The sequence below is a fragment of the Corvus kubaryi genome, unplaced genomic scaffold, assembly GCF_017639235.1.
Source record: "Corvus kubaryi isolate FWS band 111438036 unplaced genomic scaffold, C.kubaryi_AGA036_p1.0 133, whole genome shotgun sequence".
In the NCBI taxonomy this organism is placed as follows: Eukaryota; Metazoa; Chordata; class Aves; order Passeriformes; family Corvidae; genus Corvus; species Corvus kubaryi.
The window spans coordinates 29,808,506-29,835,897 of NW_024580667.1; the positions used below are offsets into that span (position 1 = coordinate 29,808,506).

A 27,392-nucleotide genomic window follows, 5' to 3' on the forward strand; every position below is an offset into this window, starting at 1 on the left:
AGTTAATAAAGAGAGCTATCAGGAAGACATCCATGATACAGATGTCCCTCAGTGGGTGCCCATTTCTTCCTACCAGCTGCTAAGGGTGACCCGCTCAGACAGATACGGAACTCAGAGGTGTAAGAACTGGAACAATGAGTCACTATCGAGATGTCCGCATCGCAGCAGCACACACACGTAGACAAAAATGTGGCTGAGAAACCCCGCAGCTCTCTACAGCGCCGAACTGCAGCATTTCTGAAACTCACTGCAGATTTTAATAGCTGCCATTTACCCTAAAAATACATTTGCACCTCTTCTCTTTACTGTAGCGTCTTGCGTGTTCTTTCTCCGGAGCTCTGGTGAAGAGCAGGACCAACCACTCCTCCTCGGGACACCCTCAGCTGCTCGGTACCTGTCCCGACTAACACACCTCCTCTTCGCTGCGCCCCTACCCGGGCGGGGGTGAGTGCCGCCGTACCGAACCCGCCCCTCCGGCCCTGCTCGGGGGGAGGGAGGAAGGGAGGGACGGAGGCCGGGCGAGGGGCGGCCCGGAGCCCGGCGCAGCGGCACCGGGAGCAGCGGCAGCCCGAGCCCCGCCGCCGGCGGCTGCTCAAGCGGCGGCGGAGGCAGGTGCGGGCGCTTCCGCGTCGCGCTGCGAGGAAGAGCAGGAGGAGAAGGAGGAGGCGGCGGCGAGAGCGGGCGGGCGGCGCGGCCAGCGGCTCGGAGCCGGGCCGGCGTGCCCGTGGGCGTGCTCCCCGGCGGGGAGGACCGCCCGCCGCCCACATCCCCACCGCCGTCGCCGCTAACTTTGCTTGTCCGCAAAGAGCCACCCTCCGGCAGACAGAGGGTCGGCGGAGCCGGGGTCCGAGCCGGCCCCCGCGATGAAGGGCCGGCGACGGTGGCGAGGCGAACATCGCCGCTTCGCAGCGGTGCTGGTGCTGTACACGCTGCTGCTGCTCCTGCTGGTACCCTACGCGCTGGACTACGGGACCAGGCGCGGGCGAACAGACGAGGAGCCGCTGCTGCGGCGCTGCCCAAGCCTGGAGGAGGCGCTGAGTGAGTGGGGCTGGGAGCAGCGGCCGCCGCTGGACGAGGAAGAGGAGGAGGATGAGGCGGGCACGGCCGGGGTGGCGGGTAACGGCAGCGCGGGGACGACGGGGAAGCGGCACATCTACCTGCACGCTACCTGGCGAACGGGCTCCTCTTTCCTCGGGGAGCTCTTCAATCAGCACCCCGACGTCTTCTACCTGTACGAGCCCATGTGGCACCTTTGGCAGGCGCTCTACCCGGGGGACGCGCTGAGCCTACAAGGAGCCCTCCGCGACATGCTGCGCGCCCTCTTCCGATGCGACTTCTCCGTCCTGCGCCTCTACGCCGCCCCGTCCGGCCCCCGCGACCTGCTGGCCCCCGCCCCGCCCGCCGCCGCCAACCTCACCACGGCCAGCATCTTCGGCTGGCGGACCAACAAGGTGATCTGCTCGCCGCCGCTCTGCCCCGCCGCCCCGCGGCCCCGCGGGGAGATCGGGCTCGTCGACGGCGCCGCCTGCGAGGAGACGTGTCCGCCGCGGGCGCTGCGGGAGCTGGAGGCCGAGTGCCGCAAGTACCCGGTGGTGGTCATCAAGGACGTGCGGCTGCTGGAGCTGGGCGCGCTGCTGCCGCTGCTGCGGGAGCCCGGCCTCAACCTGCGGGTGGTGCAGCTCTTCCGCGACCCCCGCGCCGTCCACAACTCCCGGCTGAAGGCGCGGCAGGCGCTGCTGCGGGAGAGCGTCCAGGTGCTGCGCAGCCGCCACCGCGCCGAGCCGCGGGGCCCAGCCCGCCACCAGCAGCAGCATCTCCTGCTGCCGCCCGGGCTGCTGGGCGGCGGGCGGGCGCCGCAGCCGCAGCACCGCGCCGAGTTCTTCCTCGGCGGCGCGCTGGAGGTGATCTGCCAGGCTTGGCTCCGCGATCTCCTCCTGGCCCGGCGCGCCCCGGGCTGGCTCCGCCGCCGCTACACGCAGCTGCGCTACGAGGACCTGGTGCGAGAGCCCCGCGCCGAGCTGCGCCGCCTGCTGCGGTTCGCCGGGCTGACGGTGCCGCCCGCCCTGGAGAACTTCGTGCTCAACATGACCCGCGGCGCCGCCTACTCCTCCGACCGGCCCTTCCTCATCTCCGCCCGCGACGCGCGGGAGGCCGTCCACGCCTGGCGGGAGCGCCTGAGCCGCCAGCAGGTGCGGCAGGTTGAGGCGGCGTGCGGAGAGGCCATGAGCATTCTCGCCTACCCCCTCAGCGCCGGCGACGCCCGGTAGAGCCCGAGCCCCGCGTCCCGGACGGGCCCGAGGGCAGACGGACGGACGGACGGACGGACGGAGGGACGGGCGGGCGCCGTCGGGCAGAGCTGAGCGCGGGGGTCACCGCTGGCATGATAGGCGCCCACTTGGTGGGCCGGGCGCTCCCTCGGGGGCAGCCCCGGCTGAGGGACACCCGCCTCGCCTCGGGTACAGGCAGCGCGGCAGGGTCCAGGCCCCCCGGCCCGCTGCGGCTTCAATGTAGCTGTGTTCCTTCTGGGCTGCGTGGAGAGGGCAGGCGGGATGTTTTATTTACGAGAAGGGTTTGGTGAGAGGTGTCCTCCGAGTACGGCATCACTCTTGGAGCCCTTTCAGCGTGAAACCATGATTTGTGTACAAAGCACAGGTATGCTACAAACAAACTGCATGAAAATTTTAAAATCCCCCAGGTGAAGCCTCTCAGCAAGGAACTAGAGGGCCTGGAAGGTGCTCCTGTGAGAGCATTGCCCTTCTGGAGGTCTGAAGCATGCTGGCCTCTGTCCTACTGCTACTGAAACACAAGAGGCTTCTGTGAAGTCTCTGCAGAGGTCAGTGACCAGCCAGGACAGTGCCTGCTGCAGGGCAGGACTCAGCTCTCCTGCTCCAAACCTGCTCTGCAGGGTCTCTGCCCGTGTTGGTTGCTGGTGCTGTAGGGAGGGGGCTGAGGGAAGGGGAACCGTGTCCATCGTTCAGAGCAGCAGGGTAAGCAGTCGTGCAGAGAGGGTAAGTATTCACCTGCTTATGTGTTTTGAAGATGTTTGTGGCAGAAATCTGCTTTTCTAAAGAAATCTGTAATTGTTTTGAAAGTAGGATTTTTTTTAATGTACATGTATTGATACACTTTGGTGATACTCATGTAAGATACAGGTGACTAATATATTTCTTAGGAACACATGTAGGGATGAATGAAACTGGAAGGCAAATGCTTGATATTTCTGTTTTGTTTTCTGTGTCACTTTTCTTCCCTCGCTTCCGGGCTTGACACACTGTGCCGTGCACAGGGTCGTCCTGATCACATCCCTTCCAAACAATAACATCCTCTCAGCTGGCAACTCCTGGAAAAAAAGCAAATGTTTCCTAAGAGGCTAAGACAAATTAATAATGAAGTTCCCAAATAAAACCTTTTCTTAAAAAACAAACAAACAAATGAAACAAACAAAAAAAACCCCTGAAGTTTTATTTTGGATTTTAAAATTACATGTTCCTGCAGATATCCTGCAACTTATGTGAGAAGAGGGTGTGTATGTATCTGCGAGTACCTTTGTTTCTTAATTTCTTGATGTGGGGATAGAAGGTTCAGTTGTAATTTAGGGATGCAGTTTCATAACTTCATGGAGACTGCTTTTGAATCCATTACAGTCTGGTAGTCTTTAAATGGCCCCACAAGAGCGTATAGGATTATAGGGATGTTTACATGCAGTCCTCAAATACAAACCCAGAATATGAGTTTCAAATTGAGGATAATCCAGGATCAGGAAGAAAGTGGTATTTATATAAAGTGCTGAAAATAAAGGCAGTTCAAAGATGTTATCATGGAGGAGGTGTTTGAATTGCACTGTACATTTTTGTGCTCTGAGTGTTATGCTGTACAGCATGTCAGTAAGTTAGGATGAACCTTCATTTATTTTAGCTCTTTTTTTTTTCCCTTTATCTTCCCATCTGAGAGTATGTTGGCACAAGAAGCAGGTTTCTTTCATTATCTGACAGGAAAATGTAGTCATAAAAATGTTTTGGAACAAATCTATTCATTTCCCAGTAGCACACTTCATACAGTTTTGCATCCTTGGGCTTCTGCTTGAAGTAAGAATTACAGGGTCTCATTTTGTGCTGGAACAACCTTGTGTATTATCTAAGGATATTTCTGCGTTCTCTCACAGTGTCTGTGACACCAAAATTTGTCTCTGGGTGTTCCAGTGGCATTTAATAATGGTATTTGTAGAGATGGACAATACCTGTACTAATGCCTTGATAACCTATGTCAGGTAACCTATTTTGGAAGGCTTTTCTGGGACTACACCCAGCCTGGCTTGTACCGACAGGTTTGGAAAGAAAATAAGATTTTTGTGCATACCAAAAGATGATACGGTACTTATTTTCTTAAATCAGATGGGAGATTAAAATCCAGTATATCCTGTTTATTTGTTCTTAGCAAGTTGCAGTCACAGAATTGTCTGATGCAACTGTTAAGCATTCTCCTCACCTTGACAGGGAATCTCATCATGCTGTTTCAGGTGGTAAATATCTTTCATACGTTTTTCAAAATCCACACGTAGTTTCACTTAAATGGTTTATCATGATGAGGAAAGAAGTGTTGACATCTAGCTTAACTTGATTCTTATAGCTGGGAGGAAATCCACTTACCGGAAATTATTTAGTCTTTTCTGAAGCTGTTTCCATGTTTGAGCTGCAAAGTGCTGAAAGGCCTAGAGGGGAAGCTGTGTGAGGAGCATCTGAGGGCACTTGGTTTGTTCAGTCTGGAGGAGACTGAGGAGAGACCTCATTGCAGTCTACAGCTTCCTGATGAGCTGAAGTGGAGGGACAGGCAGTGATCTCTTCTCTGTGGTGACCAGTGACAGGACCCAAGGGACTGGCCTGAAGTCCGGGGAGGTTCAGGTTGGATATTAGGAAAAGGTTCTTCACTCAGAGGGTGGTTGGGCACTGGAACAGCTCCTCAGGGAAGTGGTCACGGCACCAGCCTGATAGAGCTCAAGAAGTTTTTGGAAAATGCTCTGGGCACGTTGTGTGATTCTTGGGGCTGTCCTGTGCAGGGCCAGGAGTTGGACTTTGATGATCCTTGTGGGTCTCTTCCAACTCAGGATATTCTACGATAGATGCATTTTCTGTATCAATAATTATTTCTGTCAACAAAAGTTGTTCACTAGCCTGATTGCTCCCCGTGATTATTTTAATTTTTTAATTTTTGTATAATGCGAAAAGGGCTCCACTGGGCAAAGTGTACAAAATATAGCAAGTGCAATTTGTGGTTTGTATTCAGTGCACCTGAGTTCATTAGAAAACTCTTCTAAAAAAAGCATAGGGAATATCCAAAGCTGAGAAAGGAGCAAGTAGCCCAGAGTGACATCTTAGAACAGGATGTGCAAGAGCATATAAGGCTGGATGGCCATTGCTTAATTACTGATGGTGTGACATGTGCACTTCAGTCACTAGAAGGTTTTCCAAAATTCTCCTGCCCAAGGGGGACAACTAAGGCTCACCAACAAATGCATCCCATTTTTCTCTTCAGGGTGTTTTGGTGGCATTGGACAGCATCATTCAGGGTGCTTACAGCATGTATTTGGTCTTGAAACTCAGGCCTTAAAGAAAAAGCAAATGTACTGTCAAATGTTGCTGTTGGTATTTACCTGAAAAGACAGAAACAGGCCTGATTAGGATAACCAGCATGGAGTTTCAGTGGCAGAGATCTTTGGAAGCAACCAGAACTTGTTGTAAGCAGGCCACCCATAGTTAGACTGCATTTTGAGAGTAGCTGGACATTTATGGCTTGGGCATTTTGAAGTGAAGTCACTTTTCTACTGGCTGATGTAGAAAATTGAACTGTAACTGCTGTTTTAGAGCAGGGCATGGCATGGTAAGCAAGGGAAACAGTAAACACATTCTTACAGCCAACCTGAACTTGGAAGGCTTAGAGTGCAGGGCTGATCTGTAGAGTTTTAGTATTTCAGACTGAGATTGGTGAAAATTACCTACTTGTGCTACATTACATACAATGAATTAACAAGTTTAATTTATTAAAAAGTCGTAGTGGGAAATGGGTATAAAACTGACAGATGCTCACAGGACATTTCTGTTGTCACACGTCCGACTTAAGGGAGGTAGAAGCTTGAGTACTGTAGTTATTCATAAAAGGCTGGGATATTTCCATGCCGTAATTGTTAATTGGTCTTTTACAACATCATATCTGTATTTAAATGGTTTCTTTCAGGGAGGCAAACTGTAGTGACATACTTGTGGGAAATGATCAAAATCCAGGGCCAAGAAATACTTAGCCCCTGCCTTATTTTTACTCCTTAGGATATTACTGATGGAGTCCTTGTAGATATCCACTGTATGTACTTGCATACTGCAGGTACAATAGAAATAGCTTAGTATCAGTTGCAGTATCTAACAGAAGTGTTAGAATGGTTGTAGAGTTACTTATTTCGCAACTTAAGTATTGCATGAGTCATTTTAGCCCCCTCCCCCCCATCAGTCTGGGCATCAAGAAAAGTCCTGAGTTTCTGCATTAAGTTCTCAGTATCACCACTTTCAGTAAAGCTCAATGATAAAAAAAACTGCAGAGTTTCTGGGTTTGTTATGGTAACAGAATTAAACAACTGAAACTCTGTGAGCCAGCAAGCCCGACAGCATGTTCTGTTCCTTTCTTGAACACAGAAAGCTGTCACTGGTACTCTCTGATGGTGCATGTCATTTCTCAGAGTCACCATGCAATCCATGCAGCACTGGCACTACCTTAGATGTTGTTTTGTCTTTCCTATTTAACTTGACATGACTCCTACAACCATGAAGAATGACATGGGAGAAATATGATTTGTCAAACCTTGCATTAGCAGTTTTCAGCACCCCACTGGCAGTGCGTGTGTGTGAGTGATGGGCCAGGTCCAGGCTGTCCTTCTCTTGGCTGTGGTTTAAAGAGATGAATGCGAGATCCAGATACATTGAGGTGGTGGGTTTCAGTGATGAAGGGGCCTGTTGTTTGTTGGTGAGACACATATCTGGCAGTCTCAGCTCTGAACAACAGGCTGGAAGCTGATTAACATTTTAGAACTTGCAGTCTAGATATTGAGTACTGTGAAATTCTTGCTTCCAGCACTGAGATGTTAAATTCTGCTGCTAACTTAGGGCATCTGCAGTGCCATTTCTTGTTGCTGTTAAGTGGGAATCCAGTCTTTCCCTGGATTTAAAAAAAAAAAAGTTTTTCCAAACTTTTTGCCCGTTTCTAAATGTCCAGTTTTGCCAAACTTCAACTGTACATAGGCTGAAGCTTTTCATCATGGGCATAAGGTTTACGTCTCTTGAGGGAATTTCAGTCAAAACAGTGCATATTCTTTTGATCTTAGAATGTGGTGGTCTTTTGCCTGTGTTCAAATATTCTCAAAGAGATTTCTTTGAAATCATTTGTCACTTCAGTGACTTTCGGGATAGGAACTCCAGTTTGGGTAGGGGAAATGACCTCTGTGTAGAGGATGTTCCCTGTGGTTTTTTTTTACCTCTGCTTTCTATTCTGATTTGGCCAAATATATTAATGTTTGTATAAAATGGATAGCACGTGTTCAGTAAAAGTGGTTTTGGTATGTGTGTGTATCTTTATTTTACACCAAATAAAAGCTGCATTGGTTTTATCTCCAGTGAGACTGTGCAAACCTCTTTCTTTCCCATAGAAAACTCAGTGTGGTACAAGATACACAGTGGGAATCAAAACCATGTAACTATGGCAGGGGCTGCATCACTGGGCTGAGCAGGGAGGAGTCTGCCATTCCTGGTTCTCACTGATGCCTTCTTCCCTATCCCCTCTTTCCCTGTTGCAGTTGTTCCTGAGGAAGACCCCCAAATCCAGTGTTCAGCTTTCCAATGCTTAATAGTGGAAAGGACTATAGGTGAGAGGGAGAAGACATTGATGACAGATGGGGTAAACATGAGGGAATGGGGAAAGGAATTCACTTTTAGTTGAGGATAGTGGGATTTGTTGGGCAAAGGACTTGGGTGTGAGAGGAATGAGGGACTGGGATTTGATGAGGAGAGGCAGGAAGTTGTGACTGCTTTAACTGGAAAAGTTGGCTAGGAGTATGTGTGAAGGAAGGAAGGAAGATGGAGAGAGCAAGCTAGGAGAAGCAGGGGTCAAGAACTGGGAATTGCCCCAAGTCTATTGTTTGAAGGAGATAGAGGAGGAAAGCTTGGGGTGGAGGGGAAGGGGGAGGATATGGAGAACAGGGTGAGTCTGAGTCTGATTTGCAGGGGGAAACTGGGAATGGTTCAACATCAGCTCTAGCCGTGGCTCTGTTCAAGTGGCTGTGCGGACAACTGGCAGCGGACCAGCCCCCGGGTGGAGAGCTGGTCCACAGGGTAATGGTGACTTGCCTTCCCCTATACTTTTCTCAGACCATATAAACACATTTCTCCTGCAAACCAGACTCCTCTCATTCCCTCTGCATAAGGAATTTATTAACTGCCCCCCTACTCTCCTAGCAGCATTGGGGTGGGATGCATGGGAAGAAGTGCTCTCCTGCAGAACTGAAGTTTTAAAGCTCAAATTTGTAAAAATAAAGTCTTTGCCCACCTTCTGCTACTGTCTGGCTCAGTTTGTGAGTACAAGGGAGGATGTGAGAGCTGTGTCACCCAGCTGCCTTTGCCTGAGCTCCATTTGGGAGTGCCTTTGCAGTCACTTCTGCAGTGGGCATTACCACGAGCCATCAGAACAGAGGAGTCTGGAGGAGGTCCTTGTCCGTGTCCTTGGTTCGAGTGACAGATATTTGTGCACTGGATTTAAAAGTCCCAGTTCTAGCAGTGACTCATGTGCATATCACTGACATCTATTGTTTTCAGTATGAGCTTTTCCAAAAATGCCAGGAAACCTCTTGTCTATGCACACTGTTACAGAGGCGTTCAGTGTCTGTGCTGCAAAGTCAAGCACTGAAGGAGTCAGACTCAGTGTCTGCTGCCTCCCCTTTCATGCTTCTTATCAGTCATGTATCACAAGTGGTTGTTTTTTCTCCACTGCAGCACTTGATCAACACTCAAGGTTGGACACACCTGGGGCAGGAATGGATCATGCAACACATCTGGCACCATGAGCACCTCCTGGTCTGTGCCAGAGGTTAGAAAGTGTGCAGGAATCTGGTAGGAGACTGAAGGAGATGAAAAGGATGGAGGCAGCATCTCATGGCTGACGTGTTTAAACGCTCTCAGAGGAGCTGGACTCAGTCCCTGGTGCCACAGTGTCTGTGAGATGTTAGACAAATAAGTTAGATTTTCTGAAGAGGCCAAGTCCGTATCAAGCAGAAGCTGAGTGACACCTTTGGTATGCTGGAGCTGGCTTTGCAGAACTGCTGTAGCAGTCCGTGTTCATGTGTGCCTGGTCAGGGGACATTGGTGGCTCAAGGGGTGACTCTGAACCCCTGAGTGAGCTAGTTGTGAAAAGGGCAAATGTATGGTGGCATTAACACATTCTTTGTCATAGGCACCCGAGCCCCAACGGGATGAATTAATATTTTTAATACATGATACAGAGAAATGTCAAGTGAAATAACTTCTTGGAGAGGACCAAGCTGTGTGGTTTATTTAGTCTCAAAGTCAAGGTTGAAAGAGGACTGCAGTGCACAGCAGTGTGAACAGAAGTGTGGGAGAGAGGTAATCAGGCTATGAACAATACTGGCATGAGAACAGACTTTTGTATATCAGCAATGAATCATTTCAGCCTGGAAGTTGGAAGAAGGTGGGGGTTTTTTGACCATGAGAACAGCATGGCAGGAAGGGATGGAAAAGAAGAGACAACTCATTTTAAAAGACAACTTCTATAATTTAGAAATAGAAAGGAAGTGTTATGGTAGACTGCCATGTTATGACAAGATATGAAGCTGGTGGTCCAGAAGCCCTGTGATCCATAGGAAGTACTGCACAGAGTGCTGAAGTGTCCTGAAAAGTCAGCTTTAACGTACAAAAAGACCAGAGCCCTAGTTTAAAGATGCTTTGTACATTCTGCTTGTACTCTGTGAAAAGGAGGCAATGCTGACTTTCATGGAAATGTTTTTAAATAATTTGTTCTGGAGAACTCTGCAATAAGTTAGTGTCTCATAACATTTCCTATGAGGAAATCTGGTAATTGCACCTCTGCCAGTATTTGAATAAAATATATTGGAGCTGTACAATAAATCAAGAGGAGCACAAACCACACACCATTAACCCAGTAGGTTTTGCCCTATTTTTCTTGAGAGGAGCTGAAGGGAAAAGAAAGGTGGAGTGTGTTTGTGTAAGCAAAGACTGTGTGGTTGCTCACTTGCCCTGGGTAGAAATCCCAGCTGTGCCAGCAAGTGCAGGATGTGGGACCACCCAGCCCTAGCACTGCCCTCACTGTGGCTGAGCTGTCTTTAGTGCTGTGCCATACAGCTGTGAAATGATTAGGCCCTTGTTTATTTATGCACAGGCATGAAACTAGTTTCAGGTGTGCTCTGGCTAGCATCTGAAGTGCAGCACTTGTTAAAATAATGGGAAAGGGCTGTGGGAGATCAATCCAAGTACAGCAGAGTCCTCTCTGATAGAAGATTTGAAAACCTTTCCTTGGCTTTTCACAGCCATTTCAGCTGCTGCTTGAGCAGGGGTCATTTGAGTGAATTGTTGTGAGTATTCACTCCCCTCTCTTATTTTTTTGCCTTTTTTTTATAAAACCAGTTTAAGAACAATTAGTGATACTTAACTCTTTCTCAAATGGATTTAGAGATGAGAGGATGGGACATTTGTCACCTGTTCCAAGCTGGTTTTAAAATCATTAAGGATGACGACTTCATCCAGCAGCCATTTACTGCATTATGTCTGTATGCCCACTGTTAAAAACTGCACTCAGTCATCTGTTTGGATCATTTTTGATTCAGTTTAAGCCTGTTACTTCTCTTACTGGATGCAGAAAACAGCCTTCTACCATTGCTCTGTACTAACTTGTTCTTGTCACAAGCACGTAACTATAGGATTTTTTTTTTACACAACAACAACCCTCCCCTTCCCCCAATACTCAGCTTTCAAGCTTGTTTATTTCTAATTCATTTCTCCATTCTACAATTTTTGTTTCAATAAAGCACTTTGGTTTGTTTATTCTTGCATATTGATTAACTTTCAAGTCCCAGTTCTGCCTTGATGCCCCCAAATCAGATAACCAGATAAATATTTCAGTCATTTATATAACATCAATTTCTTGCATGAAAAGAGGTGCTTTTGCTTACCTGAAAATTGGTTTTGGCTGTTCACAACGTTTTTAATGTCTAAGTTGTAGAAACTGCTAGAAATCAGGACCCAGCCTCAAATTATTACAGCAAATGAGGAGTTGCTTTAGCATGAATTTCATTTTGCATCCTTAAATTGTAAATTGGAAACAATATCTTCCTATTGGTTCTCTGTAAATTCTTATTAAAATATTTGCTAGTTGACTCTTCTAAGAACTTACAATTAAAGCAGTTACATTCAGATTGGATTATAACAATAATAACAACACCACCTAGCTAGGATTTCTAAAACTTAGTTCCTTAATGGGAAAGGAGTTAAAATCTTGACAAGTAATATAGGTTATGTGTAGCTGCCTTGATAGTTCTGCCCTAGAAAATGACTCTCCTGCTGCTTTTAGCTCTCTACTGTAGGTTCACATGTTGCTTGTAAACTGGCAGTGCTTCCCTGAAGGAGGCAGCCAGTCAGCAATTTCGAGACTGCATAAACTTGGCTTATTTCTAAACTGAATTTCATGTTGCTTGGAGCTGTCAAAGTGTGTCTGGTCATGCCTGTACTCAAAGCTTCACAGATTCCTGCCAGGAAGGATTCCAGTTCTGAGACACTGAGCTCCTGAGGGTTGACCTTGGAGCACTCCTCAGTATGCAGAGAGTAAAACTCCCTTACTGGCTACTGATGCCCCAGTCCTCACGGGAAAAACCCTGTCCTTCAGAAGAGTTAGGCTGTGCCTTTAATAAACATTATATTAAAAAGCTTTACTAATGCATGAAAGAAAAGGTCCAGGGATAAGTGGGAGAGAAGTCTCTTGTGATCTGTTACAGAATAGCTAGAATAATTTTGAGCTAGACATTTAACTAATAAAACTTTTTCATCTTCTAACGATGCTTTGATCTGGGGAATGCACAAGTAGTCTAGGGCCCTACAGAATAATTCCTGGGACTTATTTCTAAATGCCTGCAGGGCTTCATCACTGCTCTACTCATGAAAAGTTCATTCCAATATTGAGCAGTTTTAAACTAGTGAAGGTAAAAAGCATCTAGGAAAGGTGATAGTTACTCCTTAATCTAAAGCAGCTGTAGTATTAGAAGTATCTAACTGTAAGCAGTAATTGGAATACCTGTAGTATCATAAGTACAATTAATACAGAGTGAAGTTTGCATCCTTTGAAATCCTTTACATCCTGACTTGACAGTCAAGCTTTGGAATAATTGCCAAAAGGTAAAATCAGGTTGATTTTTGTAACCAAGTGCTTTCATACAAGCATAGTATTATCCTCCAAATAAAGTGTGAAATTCTACAAGAAAAAAATGCACATCCATCTTTTCAGATTTTGTTAGTAAAGGCCCAGTAATGGACCACCTTCCTTTTTAGAAGCTTTCTGGATTTTTTTTTTTTTTTTTTACTTACTGCTGTCTCTGCCCCACGCAGGTATAGCATCTGTACTGAAGGATGCAGCTAAGGGTAGCTTATAGTAACCTGAGGGTAGTTCTTTTTACATTTGACCATAGTGTTGTAACAGTTAATTCCTTCCTAGTGAAGGGAGATCTGTGGAAATTTGCTGGAATTCCCTTCTCCTCCCTTTCTAAATACCAGTGTCCAGGGTAAATCACATCTTGCCCCGTTTATTTTTCCAGTAGGGTTTTACCAATGAGGGTGTTTCTTGTGCTTGAAGAGACTTTCTCCCACAATCCATTTGATGAAAGTGCACTATGCACCTTGGGGTCCCCTGTCTTTCACTGCCTGAAGCTGCTCAACACCGCTGTTTCTCTGCAGTCTTCCTGTTGTTGGCTGAAAAGCCGACTGAGCTGGTTTTGGCTGGCATAGTAAATTTTGTTCAGAGCAGCTAGTGTGGGGCTGTGTTTTGGATTTGTGCTGCTGTTGATAACACAGGGATATTTTCTTTATTGCTGAGCAGTGCTTGCACAGAGTCAAGGACTTTTCTGCTCCTCACCCACTAGTGAGGAGACTGGGGGTGAACAAGAAGTTGGGAACGGACACAGTGAGGACAGCTGACCCCAGCTGGCCACAGGGATATCCCAGACGATGTGGCCTCATGCTTGGCATATAAACCTGGGGGCAGAAAAAGGAAGTAGGAGACGTTTGGAGTGATGGTGTTTGTCTTCCCAAGTCACTGTTATGTATGATGGGGCTGTGCTCTCCTGGAGATGGCTGAACACCTGTCTGCCCATGGGAAATAGTGAATGACTTCCTTGTTCTGCTTTGCTTGTGTGCACAGCTTTTGCTTTCTCTGTTAAACTGTCTTTATCTCAACCCACAAGTTTTCTCCCTTTTGTCCTTACGGTTCCCTCCCCCATCCCACTGGTGATGAGTGAGCAGGTGGCTGCGTGGCCTTAGTTGCTGGCTGGGGTTAAACCACGTCACTGACCATGCATAAACACAGTTCAAATCCCACTCTTCAGTTAACTCAGCTGGCACTTGGTCTATCAAGGTCTGAGTACCGAGGAACCTGGGTGGGAGCAGGTGGCTGGAGCTCCACAGCTGCATCCAACCCCACAGCATCCGTCTGGTCCAATGTCTGGGAGCTGGCTACCTCCCGTGCAGTGGAGGGCACCAGGAAAGCTCTGCTTCCTACTAACTGCAACTTCTGTTTGCTGTTTTAAAACCTACCACACAAGACAAACTCACTGCTGCAATAGCACAGAAACAATTTTCTGCACAGGATGACCAACGTACAGAGAGAAGTGGGGCACAGCAAACCACGGAGAAGTGATTTCTCCTCATTGTAGTGTAAAAACTAAAAGCACTGCTGGGCAGATGAGGCTGGGAGTTCTAGCAAAAGACAGGTGTGTTTCAGTACTGCAATTGTTACAGAAAATTTCATGCCATAAACCAAGTTTCTCTCTATAGCTGTGGCACGTGTTTAATTACTCATCCTTTCCCAAATAAAAGATGCTTTCAAGATAGCTGTACATTTACCTCGGGTTATAATTCCCTTTTTCAGATTTTATGTAATCATTTAGTATTTAAATTCTATTTCTTGTCCCATAACAAGAGAGCAGACATGGTTTTAAGATTTTTCATAGGGATGGATTTGATTATTTTATTTCATTGATTGCATGTCGCAGGACACAGTGTATATAGAAATAATCACATTTTCAAGTGTTACCCTACACAAAATCTGAATGTAAGCTGTCACTTTTTATTCTTCTTAAAATTCTTCTTAAAAGAAAAAGAAAACAGCTCCTAACTTCAAAAACACACATGGCTTATTTTATTTTAAGTGCTTCTCAGAAATCACTTTGTCTTGGACTGTGGATTAGTTTAGCAGGAATAGTTTTTACTTTGTGAACTCACTCTTGGTTAGGAAAAATAATAGATACCTGGATGAACAAAATTCAGTTGTTTTGAGAATATTGAACTCAGTCGTAGCAGAGGTGCCCTAGTCTTGGAACAGAAGCAATGTTAGATTGACAAATATCCTTTATTAAGTATGTTTAAGAAAATAAAGAATGGCTGGGGAAAGAAAGTCAGTGTGCAGAACGTCTGTAGCTCTTCAAGCAGAGTTAAATTGTCATCACCATCTCTTTTCATTATTTCCTCTCCTCCCTTGTATGATCCAGTTCAAATATTCAGCTGATGTTAGCATACTGAAAAATTACTGGCTATAGATGATAGGATAATGCAAAATGAAGGTGACTCTCCTGTGGTATCTCACACAGGAGCTGACACTCTGCCAAGGCTCCACCTCCCATCCTCTCAGACAACCAGCAAAGCCACCCACATATCACTGCTCTGGACAGCACCAGCGAGCAGCTCCTGCACTGGATTTATAGTGCAAGAGATGTTTTGTGAGTTTGGCTTCAGTTCTCAGCATTGACTTTTGAATCACTCCTGCTGTCTTCTGAACACCAACCAGGATGGTTCCAAGCTCTTTCTTACAGACAAGCAGCTGTTTTATAGGCCGTTGCACTTGTAGATGCACATGCCCTGGAGATGCTTTTCACTAAGCACAATGCCCCATTTTACAATCAACCTTGGGTTCCAAAATTAACTGAATATCCCCCACATTTTTCACTTTGCTATGACTCCCTTCTCTAGACCCAGCCCTAGAAATCTCTGGATGACAGTGCTAGTAACTTCTCTCCATGGTGAAAAGTGGTGAAAAGTTAAGAAAGTTAAGAAGAACAGAGAATAAATAGTCAGTTATTAATCCTCAGAGATTCATCTTCTGACAGTGATTAAGACAGCAATGAGCCAAGGCTTCTTGAGAAAGAACTTTCCAAATATCTTATAAAATGAAGTATATCATCCAGACCTCCTTTGTCTGCATGATCATTCACTCTTTCTAAGAACAGATTTAGAAGTTATAACACCTCTCTGTCCCAGCCATGTTGATGTAAATCTATATTTTATTTCTCCACATAATAATGCTTACTTTTTATTGTACCTTGCCACCCTTCCTAAAAGAAAAGGGTATCAAAGCAACTGTTGGATGCTCCAAGGTGGGAACCATTAATTTGATTTTAAGGAAGGGAACTCCAAATCAGTTCTGTACTGTGAGAAGAGGGCCAAATTGCTCAAGGTTTTGCTTTAAGACCTGACAGTATCAGCCTTTTTCACTTCTGAAATAAAATACAAAGTTTATATGTATCACAAATGTGTCAAGCTACAGTGAGTTTTGCATTACTGTCAGGCATATGAGAAGACATACTGCTGACTTGACTACAAATGACAACTATGATTATTTGTTCTAGTGCAGCCAGTGGTGTAACTCAGTGTGAAACAATGAACTCCACCAAAGCTACCACCACCTTATACCTGCTACTTCCCAGTGACTCCAAGGTCTATTTGAAGTAAGGAAGTAATAAGAAATGGAAAGATGATGCTGACCTAGAACAGCAACACCATCTTCATATCTAACCTGAAACTTGTTGACAGAGCAGGAGTTCCAAGTAGCACTAAAATTTCTTCTCTTGAGAAAAGAATGCTTGGATGAAGCATCAATCAAGAGGCTCAAAGCTGAAGTTACTGTAGTATTTTGTCCACATGAATGAATGTTTAACCGAGCTTGTACACGAGCCAGCCAGTGGCAGAAAGCCCAGCAGGTGTTTATTCCCCATCTTCCACTACTACTATGGAGAACATCCTCCCACAACATGGAGAGCTTTCACAATATTTTGCTTTCTCTCTCCTCCCCACCCACTGTTGTATTTAAATGATAACCCCTTGCCATTTAACCTCTTTAGGATACTGAGCTTCCAAACTAGGACTCAGAGACCTGCACACCATTGGTGTGCTGAAGACCAAGAAATCAAGTCCTGGTACTGCAGAGAGTTGCTGGTCTCCTTACATCCTCACTGCTTCAAGTGCACATATTGAAAGGACTGTTGTCGTGCAGCTGTCAACACAACAAAGAGGATGTGTCAGGGGATACAGTACTACATTCCAGTTCTACTAACCTCTGCTTACAGAAATTTCTTCACCATTGTTAAAAGACATTTGGTGCAGTAGCACCCAGTTTCTTGCACACAAGAAGCCGTGTTTATGTCCTGGAAGGATAGGACTTAAGATGTATTACAGCCCTCCGTGACAGCAGTTGGACCGCCCCCAGCTTGAACCTATCATACCATGCAGGCTTTGGGTGCCTCAAGGGAACTGAAGCGCCAAAAGTTTTGGACACATCATCTACCACAGCAGTCTTAGTCAGGACAGCATGCTTAGGATACCTAGTGCATTTTTATGTTCGAAATAACTCTTAGACACCTCCTGAAACCTTAGTGATATAAATATATCTTAAGGACAAGAGGGTAAGAGCTACAAGAATGGTAAACTGAAAATTCAGGTTAAATGCTCCTTGTGATTTTGAGCATTATGAACAGACCAAAACTAATTAACAGGAAACCAGAGAAGCATCCAGCCTGTAACTGCAAAGGCAAAGCACAGCAGCCTGTCTCCCTTAAAAGGAAGGAAGCAAATTTGGGACATCCTTAGATGGCTTACATTCTCCTTGCTCCACCAGAACCAGCTATGAGTCATGTGATTCTACCGCTCTTTCTTTACTTCTTATATCCCAAACTCAAATCGGACAAACTTACCTCAAGTGACCCCGTGTGCTGGAAGCTGTTATTTCACAACAGCTATTACTAATCGGCTGATGCGATCCAACAGAATGTCTTCTGGTATTCTGCTTTCTGGTATTAATCTGTGTCAACATCAAGACATTCAAGCCAAGCAATTTAGGACTGAAATTCAAAATCAGGCAGTGGAGGATAACCTCCCTGATTAAACTAAAATCTCGAAACAAAAGTCATAAATATGGAACTGCATGACCTACTTCTCCCTGCCTCAGAAATAACAACTTCAGAGATTTAACTAGTTAAAAAATAAATCCAATTTATTTCTCATAGCCTAAAGTTAAGTATTTTAACATTGCAGCAAAACCCTTTTAAGTTGGGCATTCACTTTCTCCAAGGGAATGCAAATCTGGAAGGTTTTCTCAATTAGAAGTGGGAAAGCAACCTTTAATTGCAGCATTTCAATTTATTGCCATTTAATTAATCAAATTTGCATAAGTTAGCAATGTGGCATAGCTTTGAAATTGTACTCAGGCACTAAAGTGAAGTCTGACTATTCTGCCTCCCTCCCTCCTTTTTTAAAATCTATATCCAATGTGTTTATATGTGACATTTTCAAGCTCCAAAAGGTTAAAAAACTGCTGGAAATGGGGATTCAGAAAATTAAATTTAAAAGTATTATGTTAATAAAAGCTAGAACTAACCCAAATATTTTTAATTTTCCTAGGACAAAGATTGCTGCTCCCTTGCATGCACCAATAGAAATCCTTTCTGGCTCTGTACTACTGCAGAAGAACCTGAGAGGAGAACTGGCTTTATTCATGGCAGCTTAGGCAGGTGTTCAGTAAGCCAGGACTTCTCTCCCTCCCTGCAGATATCTTTCGCCACCAGCAAGTTCCCTGACAGAGACAGTGCAGGCGACAAATAAAGTCTTATATTCCAATATAAATTATAATGAGCTGTCTCTCCCAGTTAACATTCAGCCCCTAGATAAAGCTTCAAACCCACTGGCATTTTGGATGTCAGCAAGTCCATGTGGGGCAGTGCAAAATAAATTATTATCAAGAAAGTACCAGAGGAAGAGTGAATACAGCAGCCAAACCAGATAGATCATTTTATTACCTGAAAATCTGAACTGATTCTAATATTCAGTTGCTTTGTTGCAACTGTTTAATTTCCATAACAAAAACTTATATAAGTTGCAAGTATGAAATGAAGATATGAAATGTCATTTGAGTCTGCAACACAGATTCAAATATTAGACAAGCATTTGCATCCTATTTGTATGTGTGCATGTTTCATAAGGCACATCCATGTTTATCACACTAATGTTACCATAGAACTGCTCTCAAAATTACTAAAGGCATTTTAGAATCAAGAAAACATAGTAATGATGCAAGGTTACTTTAAAAAAAATTGTTCCAAGTTACTTTCCTTGCTCTGGAGTAGAAGCAAGTCAGTGCTGCTCTGTAAAAGCCTTTGATTTTGTGATCAGTTAAGATGGGGTGGGTTTGTTACTTTTGTATTATCCCACTGCCCTTGTTTTAGGTAAGTTATGCAGAAGCCAGCATAACTTCTCAGCATTTAGGACTGCAAGATTAAGAATAGCAATTGTTTACAGTGCTGTTCCCACAGTAGAGCTGCCTGTTTAAACCATTTCCTGGCTTTGTAATTCACTGTTTCCTCCACACTTTCCTCCTCTTTCACTTTGCAGGCTTATTTCTCCTGGAAGTTATTTTTTAGAATGGCACTCCCCAAAATTCCAGACCAAGAAGTATCTGTGGTTTTTCACTGCACCATGTTAAGATTTCCCCCTGAACCTTGGGAAGCAAGACTTTGCTTCTGCATTGAAAATAAGGTTAGCATGGGCTGCTTCTTACAAAAAGCATTTTCCAATACAGGGATATTTGAATTTGTTAATCTACATGATTTCGACTGAGTAATGTGTTCAACCTATTCAGCAGCTTTGTCCTACTTTCTGCAAGTCCAATTATGACCAAGATTGTTCATAGCCAGTCCAGGGTAGTTACTGGCTGCTTTTCTCCTGGATGGTCTGCGTCTCCTGGTCATGGGTTGTCTTCTCTTTCTTCTAAAGTTTCAGTGGGTTATGAGTTCAGTAATTTTGGAGAGGAATACTCCCTGCTGATGCATCTGTAACTTCTCTGGTTTCTCCCCCAAAAAGGTCCTCCCCCAAACGTTAAAGAAAAGCATATGAAATTGAGGCTTGAGAGTATCCAAATTCCATTCCCACACTTGTGCAGAAGCAGACACCATGTCTGCCAAGGCTGAGGTCAAGCATGTTATTCCAGGGAGCTGCTTCGGAGTTAAAAGAAACACTGAACCTTTCTTTGAAAGGCATGTGAAGCATATTAGTTCCTAGGGGTTTACTGTCCAGGATAAGACTAAAAGACACTCTTCTGACCAATACTGTCTAAACAAAGACTGCAATTAGAGTTAAGTTGATATTATACAAGAAGGACCATGCCAATCTGATTAACAAAGACAAAAAGCACAGAATCTGGCCTCCTAAGTAGCATGAGCAGCTCACAATATCTGTTAAGGTTGCTAGAATCCCTACTGTGAGATCTTTCCCTCCCCCCCAGGAGTAAAACATAGTAGCCATAATTTCATTAATAATAGATGTAATTTTAACCTTTGCTATTTGCTTGCTTCAGATCAGCTCTTCGGAAGTTCAGCCAAAAAAGAATTTTTTTCTCTCATCCAGTTAAAATTCCTGCAGTCCTTTCCCCAAAGGCAATTCCTTCATTGTAAAAGTAAATACAATATTTTTTTTGTCTTTTCATAGGCCAGAAAACATGCATCCTTGGAGTAGGGGTAGACTTGGTCAAGTACCAAGTATGTGATACTTCACCCTTGCTCAGGCTTATCAGAAAAGCCAGCTTACAGTGCATAGTAGACATGTAACACACAGTGTAAACACACTTGTCATAGTGTTCCTCCTTCCCGATAGCTGGAGACAGAGCAGCAGAGCTACTCCTGGAGCCAGCGTCAGCAGTGCTTGGAACACCTCTCACGGAAAGCACCCTGAAAATTCCAGAGTCGTGCCCCTGTTTGTAGCAGTGCTCTTGGCAGTCACAGGATCTGCACATGGCCCCTCAGCTTTAACTGATAAACTGCCTGTGCTCCCAGGGAAATGAAGAGAATTGGCATTTTTCTGCAAGACACGTGCAGCCTGAAAAGGAGTTGTTCTGCTCAGCAATCCTCATCAGGGTTTGTTACTCTGCATCATTTACCAACAAAGCTCCCTCGTCGAAGTCTGTGACTTCGTCATGAGGGGAACAGGAGGAGCACTGATCTCTTCTCTGTAGTGACCACTGACAGGGCCCAGGGAATGGCTTGAAATTGTGCGAGGGGAAGTTTAGGTTGGATATTAGAAAAAGGTTCTTCCCCCAGAGGATGGTTGGGCACTGGAACAGGCTCCCCAGGGCAGTGACCACAGCATCAGCCTGACTGAGCTCAAGAAGTGTTTGGACAATGCTCTTGGGCACATGGTGTGACACTTGGGGATGGTGCTGTGCAGGGCCAGGAGCTGGACTTTGATGATCCTTGTGGGTCTCTTCCAACTGTGAATATTCTGCGATTCTATATTGGTCTTACAATTTTTCCACAAAAAGACTCCTGGTTTCCTCGTGTGTCATTTCTTAATAATGTGAGACAGTCATTACAGATCAATACCCTTTATAAATTTACCTTGGAGGGACAGACAGGGAGGTAGAGCACTCATTAGAGAACACATTTGAAAGAAAGCAGACACAACTGCAAAGTTTCTCTGCAGCAGGAAGTTCTTGTATTGAGGTTAGCCCAATAAGTTTAATAGTTAAGGAAAAACAGAGTGGGTATTTACTCACACATAATTTTATGAGAGGAACAACTGAAATGGCAGCAAGAAAAACACACTTTTTGGACAAACTGATATTACATCACATTAGTGGGCCACAGAAGTCTTTACAAAAATAAATCTTTTGAGACATGAGAATGAAATCACATTTTAGCATGCTTTAAATAGCTGAAAGGCTCTTCAAAGCATACATTTTCAGCTATTGGCAAAGACAATGATTATCTTCTCATCTGGAAATTAAAAAGCATTTAGCAATAAGTTAAAGCTAGCCTACGTGTAAGTGGGCTAAAAACTAGTCAGAGATTTTTCCCTTTTCACATTTAGGATGATACTACAGTTCATCACTTCTGTAGCTTATGTGCTGTTGTGCAATGCCCCACTGAAGTTTCACATCTACTCTGCGAAAGAGAACAAGGGTAAACAGCTTTCTTTTAGGATGGTCACAAATGGTAAAAACAGTAGTTTGTTGAATTTGATGTTTGCTGTTTGTCACACACAAGAACTGTGAGCAGAGTCCATGGATTCTTCTGAGCAATATGAAACCTCTTGGTTCCATGCAAGTTCAATACTGCCTCTGTCTCTCTCTTTTTTTCTCCCCTTCTCCTATCTGCTGTTTTCCCCAGCCCAAGTTTCCAAATATCTTCATATGCAAGAAAGTTTTACTTCATCACTGCTACCCGAGAGAGCCTGGCTCCAGGCTCATGTCGGCTTCAGGTACATCTTAGACCACAGGAAGCTGGATGTTTTTCTTTTGAGGCACTAGAAGTTAGGCTAAGAGTAATAGTCAAGTTGCCCAAAGCTCAAGGGACAAGTAGCTCTCATTGCCTTCCTATTTAAACAGCTGGCCAGTGAAGAAATCTTCTTTTCCCTTTTTTTTCCCTGAAATAGATTAAGTACAGTTTGCAGTAACAGATTCCCCAGTTTTTCATTCATGCATCTGTAGTCCCAATGTTTACTGTCCCATTTCACTTGAGTTTCCTCAGCCTCACAAGAGAAGTTAACAATGGATCTCTCCACATTCAGATACACACACAATCGTCTTTGTCTCTTAATTATTATCAAATTTATAGTTGTCCTTTCACATTCTCAAGCTAAGCCAAGACAAGCTCAGTTCTATGACAATGTTTTCATGTACCTCTCTTCAGAGAGAGAGCTGCTGCAGCTGAACAAGACAATTGCAGCATGCTAGTTATACTTGGATTTGATATGCAGTTGGAAAGAGGAGAATAACCAGTTTTCTCATTTGTCTATTTTCAGACATATAGAAAACCCCACTGTCAGCATCTTGAGTAAAAAATAGGTGACATCTTCAGACCCTAGTAAAACCACTTATGCATGTTAACTTGTTTAAATAAACACCCCCACCTCAAGTGACACAGTGGCCTGCAGTCTTCCTTGATCCATTCACAGAGCAAGAGTTATTTTTACTGAGTCAGTAATCATGCATTGTATTCCAGAGGAAATACTAGCCGGGTACCCCTGCTTGTAACTTCATGATCTGCTGCTCCCAAATCACGTTCCAGTGCTTCCTCTGAACTACTTTTTGTTCTCCTGCTGTCAAGGTTAGTGGTAGCTGTATGGGGCCCAGAAGAACCATTTGCAGTTATTGTTGTATCACCATAGGTCACGGTAAGGTCACCATCATTCAGAATAAAATCAGAATCCTCTTCTCTAAGCTGTTCCTGATTCTGAAAAAAAGAAAAAAAGAAAAATCTTTATACAGCACTTTTATTTGCCCAGAACGTAACTGAAGGATTTACCTATATGTCAATAGAGAAGAGATAAGGTTCCACCTTAAGAAATGTTAAAAATAACCTTGAACCCAGTGTTTGCAAATCAGCTTACTGTTCCCTGTATAACTACTGCTGATGGGGAGAGATGAGAGGGAGCTGAAGCCAAGAACTAGGTTATGGAACGGGTAACCCGGGATTTAGTAGCACTGTAAGTACACCAAAAGTACAAGAGATGAGTGGTACGTATTGGGTTTTGCATGACAATTTAGAAGGCAGTACAGGACAAAGACTGGAGATCAAGAATAGTTGAGTCACTCCAGATAGAGTTACATCTGCTGCTAATTAGTCAAAGTCATTAGTAAACTTTTCATGCAAACTGATAGGAACTCATAAGGCCCAAAATCTCTATATTCAAGGATTCCTCAACATTCTTTTGTTGTACATCAAGAACTAACAATATTCTTTCAAACTGTCCCCTTACTTTTACCTGTTACTAAATAAAGAATTACCTGACCTAGTTCTTGGGAATACTCCTGAGCCATAAAGGTTGGATACAAGAAAGTGCTTGCTTCATAGTTTTGTAACTAGTTCCGATGTGTTTTCTTTTCAAAATCATTTAAGAAAGTGGCTCACAAAACCCTGTGATGTTTTTTGGCAGAGATGGAACGAAATATATAGTCAGAGAATAGAAATTGCTGAAGTGTAATGAAACACTTAATTTCTCTATCACAGCATAATACAACAACAAGCAATTGTACCGTGTTCCACTGCTGTTTAACATGGTAAAACGAAAAATAGCTGAGTTGGTCAGAAAATGGGCTTTCTTCATACTGGAAGGAAATTCGAATCAGTATTATAAACTTGCTTTCTTGCAACTGAAAGCAATTATTTCCCCACGTGAATGGCTTAGCAGGAGCTGAAATGTGTGTGTATTGCTGTTCCCTCAGTAGGCTGGACACCAATCAGGCTAAGTTCTCAAAATACATTATTTTCTTCCACTCCGGCAAAGGAAGGGGGGCATGGGCCTTGTGAGATGGGATGTCTGTGATCAGTGTGAGCAGAAAGCCCTGCCTGTACTGCAGAACAGGAGTTCAGGGCACTGGAGATTGAAAATGCTGATTAACCTGCCCATGATGAAAAATGCAGCTCCTGGCTAAATAAAACTTCCTGGGAAAGCTTCCTGTCATTATGTCAGAAGATAATCAGACAACATAAAGCAGCAGAAGCCTCTAGATGATACAGAATATTTAACTAACAAGGAGTAGAAGAGGTGTCAGGAGTTTGCCAAAATCAACGAAATAAAGGGTGCAGTTCAGTGTAGGGTGCAAGACAAGCCCTACTTCGAAGGAATGCTAATTCCTCAGAACCTTCATGGCATCCAAATTTATCATTGCTTTTTTGTGACAGGATTAGTCTGATAGAGAGCACTGTTCTCAAAGAGCAATACAGCTTAGGACACTTGCTTTCTTTGTTTGCAAAGAAAACACTGAACTACTGGCACCATCTTAAATAGAAAAAAAAGGGCAGAAATTAAAGGTTTCAGCTATAATTGGCAGAAACAGCCTTTGCAATCTTTTAGTTGCAAAAAAAAGTAAAAGCCTGAGGTACAAGACCAAAATTATTTAAAGGGTCACAAAATAATCAGTTTAAGAAAATCTGGTATCTGGATATATATTGCTTTGAAGAAGAGACATTCAAATAGGGATGACAATCAGAAAAATGAGCAAGAAGCAAGCAGTTTGTGACTGTTGACTGATTATGTTTTTAAAAGTCGAAGCTGCAAAGGTCTATCACAGGTTCCCTTTCATGGTGTTTGCCCTTAGAGAAGCACCAAGGAGGGGAAGGCAGGGCTAACAGAGCACCAGAAGGTACTGCTGTACCAGGGCCACATGTGAAGTGGCTGCAGCAAGCTGCCAAAGCACCTCCTGTCTCCACAATGCTATAGAACAGCAAATCCTTGCAGCCACCTATCAGATAAGAAACTGGTAAGAACACACTACACTTGAGCTTCCCCAAAAGGCTGAGAAGCTCTTGGAAGCACGATACTGAGAGGGTCACAGGCTTTATACTACATGGCAAGTCCTACCTCAGTCTTCACTGGGTTGTCCCAGGCTACATTTACATTTACATAAACATGATCAGTTCGAGAGAAACACTGAGCTTTCTCTCAAGGTAGTGAACAAACATTGCCTTGTACAAGCCAAGTTCCACTTATTTTTTTCCATTCTGAATAGTATTGCAAGGAGCATGCATTTTATTTCATATATTTCCCCAGAGAACACCCACAAAAAATCTTATGTACTATACAGATTTACTATGTTTGCAAACAAAGAGGATGGTGAGTAAACCTATCGTGCTTCATGCAGTGTGAGCAAGTCTTTCAAGAAAGACAGGAAATGTATCCAAATAGATCCACAGAGACTTGAAGTACTCCCAAGAATAACCCTAAACAGGCCTCTGCAATCCCCAACGGTTCTGTAGGAAAAGCTTCAATTCACTCTGAATAACACAGGTCTGAACTTCACTGCTTAAACTGACACACTGGAATGGCTAAAGACCTGAATCCAAAACTCTGCAAAAGCCTGAATTCTGCTTTGGTGTGCTGATCATAACCTTGAGGGACCTCCCTGCAGACTATCCTGTTTGTGGTAAAAGCTGTTCATGCTCCTAAGAATGCATGCTGGAGATGTTTTTTTATTATTAAAGCTTATTTAAAATGAGTTACTGCTTACAAAGCCAGTCTTTATTGCCTCCTAAGACAATGTAAAAAGAAACACAAGCAAAGTACAATGCATGTGTGAAGTGCTGGTAGTCGTCACAAATGCTGGTGCTGAACACAACACAGGCACCACAGATAACAAAGCTTGCATCAGAAGTTACTTATCTCATGGTTCCAAAATGAAAGCATCGAGTACCATGCACGCAAAATATATTCCAACTTAAATCTGATGCTCCATTTAGTTTCTCTCTTTCTCAGGTAAATTTAAATTCACCAAGGAAACTAAGCAATTTTTGCTATGAAGCTAGAACCATTAAGGAGGGGGAAGAGGGAAGCCTGGCTGAACAGTTTTCTTATCCATTTTGAGAGTTATCTCGTCCAAAGATTGCAAATTAAGTTTCTTCACTGGGCTTGCAGATTTATAAATTAACTTCAATTCCTTCTAGTTTCATACCAAGTTGTCATACCATGTATGTGCAAGATATATACCTTTTTTAAGTGTGGAAGACAAAACACACCTCAAAACTAACAACAACAAAAAAGCATCCCCGGAAGTGCTTCTTTCAGTTGGGATAAGTGACTGATAGAACAGAGAATTACTAAAAGTTTCAAAGGACATTTTAAAAGGAAAGGCAAAATAACTGACCTACATCAGTTTGGGATAAGCTGGAAAGCCCTGCCAACTGGTCATGCACTGAAGATAACACCAGAAGAGAAACTGGTGTTTAAAATGATAATTTTCAAAATTCAACTGCTAACTGCAGCAACTTTTCATGCTTTCAATTCTAACTTGTCTGTCTGGGTTGGAAACAGACTATGGCACAGCCTTAAAAGCAGTGGGAGAACATCAGCGATGAACAGTAACATCATCTCTGGAAAAAATCCACTGCACCTCACCCCTGTGGGCTGACTCAGAGCCTTACACATACTCCATGCAAACTGAAGCTTAGAGGACACGATCTCATGCTAAAGAGTAAGTGGTGGGTGGGCTTCATTGCAGGATTATTTGACTTTCAGACTTTCGAACTGCCCTTTGGCATTTAATTAACAAGACCTACTCCCACTTGTGGAAGTGAGAGTGAATTCTAAGTAAGGTTGCGATAAAGTCAGAGGAGAAAAACAAAACAACAAAAGCTAAAAACAATATACAAATATACAGTTAGCATAGCCACATACTTATTGCTTTCTTCTCTATATAGATAGCATAGCTCAGACATGCACCTAGAATGAGATCCAGGATTTCATACTTGTTTGGGAAATATATTTTGCAGCTATGTTATACTTTATTATTTACAGACATTTTTGTTTTTTGCTTGTTTAACTGAAAATCTTCAGTCTTTAATTCTCACAGGTGTACCATTTAATTTTCCTGGAAATACCTCACAAAAGCACTATTCTAATCAGTTTCTGTCCCCACAAAGACATGGCTGCCTCTGTTGCTTCACCTGCATTTAATAGAAAGGCAAAAATATTCCACAGCTTTTTAACTAGTAATGAAATGTGATAACCAAGTGTTGTAGCAAAGCCAGCCATGTAAAGAAACAAAAAGACACAAAGCAACTGCAGGGTTCAGAAATCCTGAAAAAAAGCTACAAATTAAACTTCAGAATTATATTGTTTCCTAAGACAAATGCAGCACTGCACTGAAATAGGAACAGAAAAGAGAACAATATGAAAGCTCCACATTATACACCTTAACAAAGTATACAACCTTACAAGCATTTTTAATGAAGTTAATGTCGTGTGTGTATCACTGAGCCAATCCATTAAATAATAAGTTTCCACATCTGGTAGTAGCCAAAAATGATGAGTAAT

General features: G+C 43.8%; 2 protein-coding genes and 1 non-coding gene across 4 annotated transcripts in view; 1 reads left to right on the plus strand and 2 right to left on the minus strand.

Annotated features, from left to right (window-relative positions):
* Window positions 1-319: 319 nt before the first annotated feature.
* CHST7 (carbohydrate sulfotransferase 7) lies at window positions 320-7,651 on the plus strand. Its single transcript, XM_042041504.1, has one exon. The coding sequence runs from the start codon at window positions 864-866 to the stop codon at window positions 2,265-2,267; it is 1,404 nt and encodes a 467-aa protein (XP_041897438.1). The 5' UTR covers window positions 320-863; the 3' UTR covers window positions 2,268-7,651.
* Window positions 7,652-21,069: 13,418 nt separating this feature from the next.
* SLC9A7 (solute carrier family 9 member A7) overlaps window positions 21,070-27,392 on the minus strand; it is an 81,263-nt gene continuing 74,940 nt past the window's right edge. For both annotated transcript variants that reach the window (XM_042041457.1, XM_042041448.1), the window contains one exon: window positions 21,070-22,813. In XM_042041457.1, coding sequence (XP_041897391.1) covers window positions 22,565-22,813 — 249 coding nt within the window. In that variant the 3' untranslated portion in view covers window positions 21,070-22,564. The remainder of the gene's footprint in view (window positions 22,814-27,392) is intronic.
* LOC121671818 lies at window positions 24,705-24,890 on the minus strand. Its single transcript, XR_006018629.1, has one exon. It is a non-coding gene; the product is annotated as a U2 spliceosomal RNA (small nuclear RNA).